Source organism: Monopterus albus, unplaced genomic scaffold (assembly GCF_001952655.1).
Source record: "Monopterus albus unplaced genomic scaffold, M_albus_1.0 scaffold34.1, whole genome shotgun sequence".
In the NCBI taxonomy this organism is placed as follows: Eukaryota; Metazoa; Chordata; class Actinopteri; order Synbranchiformes; family Synbranchidae; genus Monopterus; species Monopterus albus.
In genome coordinates, this window is record NW_018127914.1 from 5592615 (window position 1) to 5596364 (window position 3750).

General features: G+C 39.2%; 1 protein-coding gene across 1 annotated transcript in view; it reads right to left on the reverse strand.

The window, feature by feature from the left end:
* Nucleotides 1-1673: 1673 nt before the first annotated feature.
* The window catches only part of slc52a2 (solute carrier family 52 member 2), a 3562-nt gene continuing 1485 nt past the window's right edge, over nucleotides 1674-3750 (reverse strand). Inside the window, 3 exon segments of the mRNA XM_020597740.1 lie at nucleotides 1674-2663; nucleotides 2838-2985; nucleotides 3143-3750. The exon segment at nucleotides 3143-3750 is cut by the window's right edge and continues 34 nt beyond it. Of these exon segments, the coding sequence (XP_020453396.1) occupies nucleotides 2454-2663; nucleotides 2838-2985; nucleotides 3143-3750 (966 nt within the window). The 3' untranslated portion in view covers nucleotides 1674-2453.

A 3750-nucleotide genomic window follows, 5' to 3' on the forward strand; every position in this document is an offset into this window, starting at 1 on the left:
ACAGATTTGTCTTTGACCATTCTTCATAAAAGAACATGCAAGGACTGGTTTAGTCCAACAAATTCAATGTGCAAAATATGGAAAATAAAAGGACTGACCATTTGACAAAAATCCAAAACACTAAAAGTCACTATATGTGCCAAGTCCAGTAATCAGTTGATCACATGAGGCATCATTTTTCAAATATTTTAGATAATACACTTATTCATTTTCTCCAGAGTTGGATAGCTCAGTACCGCTCTCATAGATGTCTATTGGCATAAGGCCACAACCATAGACTGATCATGAGACACTGGGTCCTTGGGCACAACCATGTAAAAGCTCCTACCCTCTGACCGTGGAGCAAGAGACTGAAAGAGACCCGAAGCAACTACAAACAACAACACAGCAGTGGCCTTTTATTTTTTTATTTTCGCTGTCTTTTTGTCTGTTTGCAGTCATTTAAAGTCTTTTTGCAGCTGTTTGGCATGTTTCTGTAGGTGTTTTTTGGCTCTTTAAAGTTGTTTTGCGCCTTTGTTTTAATTTTGCATCTCTTTTCCCTCATTCTGCATCTTTTTGTAGTCATTTTATGTCAGTATTTTGTGACTGTGTGAGGGAATTAATTCAAATTTGGCAAATGTGTTCACTTGGACTCAAAGTTGGTTAGTTTGGTTTTCCGAGGTCACTGTAACCTCACCTCTGTCCCATTCACGTGGATTTGACTGGATCTCAAAGTTGTCAATCTAGTTGTTTTTGTTCACTTTGCAGTCATTTGTTGTTGTTTTGCGTGTCTTTCTAGTAGCTCTGTGTCTCTTTGGGGTTATTTTGTATTTTTCAAAATCGATGATAGACCCTTCAACAAGGCCTCTGGGCCCACAGAGGCGCAAAGGTTTAATGGATCCTTGGGCCTGTGCCTAGTAATCCATCCATGGCTACAGCTAGTGGCATGCGAGCATATCTTAGAGGCATTAATACACTGTAGGTGGCTTTAACTACCTTTGCAAATGTTTCACGTTGTAATGCTAAGCTACGCTAATGGGTCTAGTTTTCCTATCTTCTCGTCTAACCTTCAGCAAGAAATCTTATTTCCCAAAATGCTGAACCATTTCTTTCAGGTCATTGTTAGGAATTTAACTAGGTGTCTGAGTTCAGTATATGTTTTGGTTTTTATTGTCATATTCAACATATTTTTTCTGAATTAATAAACTATTCCCTTTTGTTCCCTTTTAATCTGGAGAAAAGCACATTTAAAAATAGACAAAGCTCACCTACACAATAGTATTAATGTCCTTAATTTAAAATCTTCTAGTATATTCTTTTGATTTCTTGTGTTTTAAAGTGCTGCTCACTAAATTCAGTTTGGTCATTGTAATAAAGTATAGGCTAATTAATGATGCAATATTAATTACTAAAAAGTTCTAAATACAATAACCTAAAGAAGTTAGCATTTAAATCAGTCCTCACAGTACAGCACCATCTAGAGTTGACTCAGGATATAATATATAGTTAATCTGTGTGGACTTTTTTCTAGCATTCAATGGAGTAATGAATATTTTTGCCCAGGGTTTATACTGAACTGTACCTTAACACCCTGGATAAGAGCTAATATGAGTGCTTATTCTCTAAGTTTCACAAACAGTGTAAAGAATCTCCAAACTACTCCCAACACTAATGTTTAAAGATAAAAATCTTTATTGTTCACCAACATCAGCCATTTGATGTCACCTGATGTAGTGTGCATGTCGAAAAAGGCACTTCAAAGGTTTAAATACTAGTAAATCAGCAAAAACCTGACACATTATTAAGTTTAAAAAGGAGGATTACCACAGCAAAGACAAATTTAACAGACAGTTGTCATCTGTAAACTTCTGAAAAGCTTAATAAAGTTAATGAATCATATGTACAAGCAGTATGGTTGATTAGAAAGTATTAGTGCTTATTAAAAATATACTTAAGCATTACTTCAAAGACTGAGATGACAAAATCTCTTAAGTACTCATCAAGGCCAGATATTGCTCCCTTATGGTAGCACAGCATTAACATAGAGTCACAGTGAATAAAATGTAAAATTAAACAGTAAATTACATAAAACATTTCCTATGACAAACTGTCAGATCTAAAGGAAACTGAAATTTGTGAAAGCAGTTGTTTTTTTATGAACTTCATTTCTCAGCCACACACCTTTGGCACGAAATCAAAGACTGTGAACTTCATGTTTACAGTTAATGATCATAATACTGACTTAAGCACAACTGAACTGTTTGTGTAGCTCTGATCAAACTGTCAATATAATAGCACAATTTTTTACATGGAATCAAAGTGAAGAGGTAGCCAGACATTTAACAGTAGTCACTGAAATAAAGAAAATGAAAACGCCTTTCTGTAGGGATGGAATTATTCTCCTCCACAAACATGTGCAAGTCTCTACAGAGGTGTGTGTATAAAAAAACAAAATGTTGCACATCTCAGTTCCGCTAACTGCAGTTATCCACGCATGCATGACTGCTGGCAAACAAGTGATAGACGCTGACCAGAGGGAACATGGTGAGGGCTCCGATAAGGGAACCAGCCTGGATAGAGATGCCGCACCACAACAGGGCAGCATGTCCTGCCTCGTGTAGCACAGTCCCAATCACCACCTTCAGATATGAGAAGAGGCCAGTAAAAACAATCCAGGAGATGACCTACAGGGGACACAAACAAGCAGCTGTGTTGTTTAGGGAAGTTTGTAGAAACAAATTCTCAGAATAAGATGTATTTTAAAAAAGTGGCTTTTGGTAATAGTCCATGTTTCACAATCGGCATTACAGTCATAAACAATAGCCAGTCCTAGAAATGAGTGTTTACTATATACTCACCACTAAAGCCACACCAGCAGGATTTCCTAGGAGCGGTGGACACGGGCTGAGTGCTGCTAACGCCATGAGATACGCAGCAAATACTCCCCCTCCCAAAGACAAGAACGCGAGACCTGTGGAGGACCTGGAAGACAAAGCAGAGCTGGTCCTAAGTAAAAATGATCACAGTGATCAGAGGTAAAAACAGCTGTGCCCGCATAAATATCCTGAAAGTTAAGCTACAGAACATTTTATGTATATGTATATATATATATATTTGTGTTTCAATTGCAAAATACAGTATTTGCAGTACTCACACACAGTACAAGAAGCAGGCCAGAGGGTTTGCTATGTTGCCCAAGACCACAGAGAGGTGATAGGTCATGGTGCCATAGGGCAAACAGGAAAAACTCTGCACAGAGGGCAGGACCCCGTTGATGAGGGCATTGGAGACAGCAAGCAGTGCCAGCAGGTAGATGTTGTGTGGAGTCCAAAACATTTGAGCAGGGGGTTGCTCCTCCACCTGCACCTGAGACACTGGCATCTCCCCGTTGTGTAGTGGAAGAGTTTCCTCCCCATCCTTTGCCACGTCTGTGTTGCCAGACTCCTGTGGTGGTGTGTCTTTCTGTGACTCTCTCTGCCTTCGGGTCAAAGCCAGGAAACTCAGAGCGGAGATTGACAGCATTACAAACAAGAACCAGAAGAAGCTCTGTACAGGAAATCTCTCTTTTAAATACTCTGGCTGCACTGTGCCATTCACAGTTTTACACACTAGTTTGCCAACACCTTGACCCAAGGCCACAACACAAGGGAACAAGGCACTAAAGCCCTGGCCGATGAAGAAAGTACGAATATACTGAGGGGGGTAACGAAACATAAAAGGCAGGAAGGTGACATTGGATGTGCAGCAAACCAAAGAAAACAAAAAGGTGAA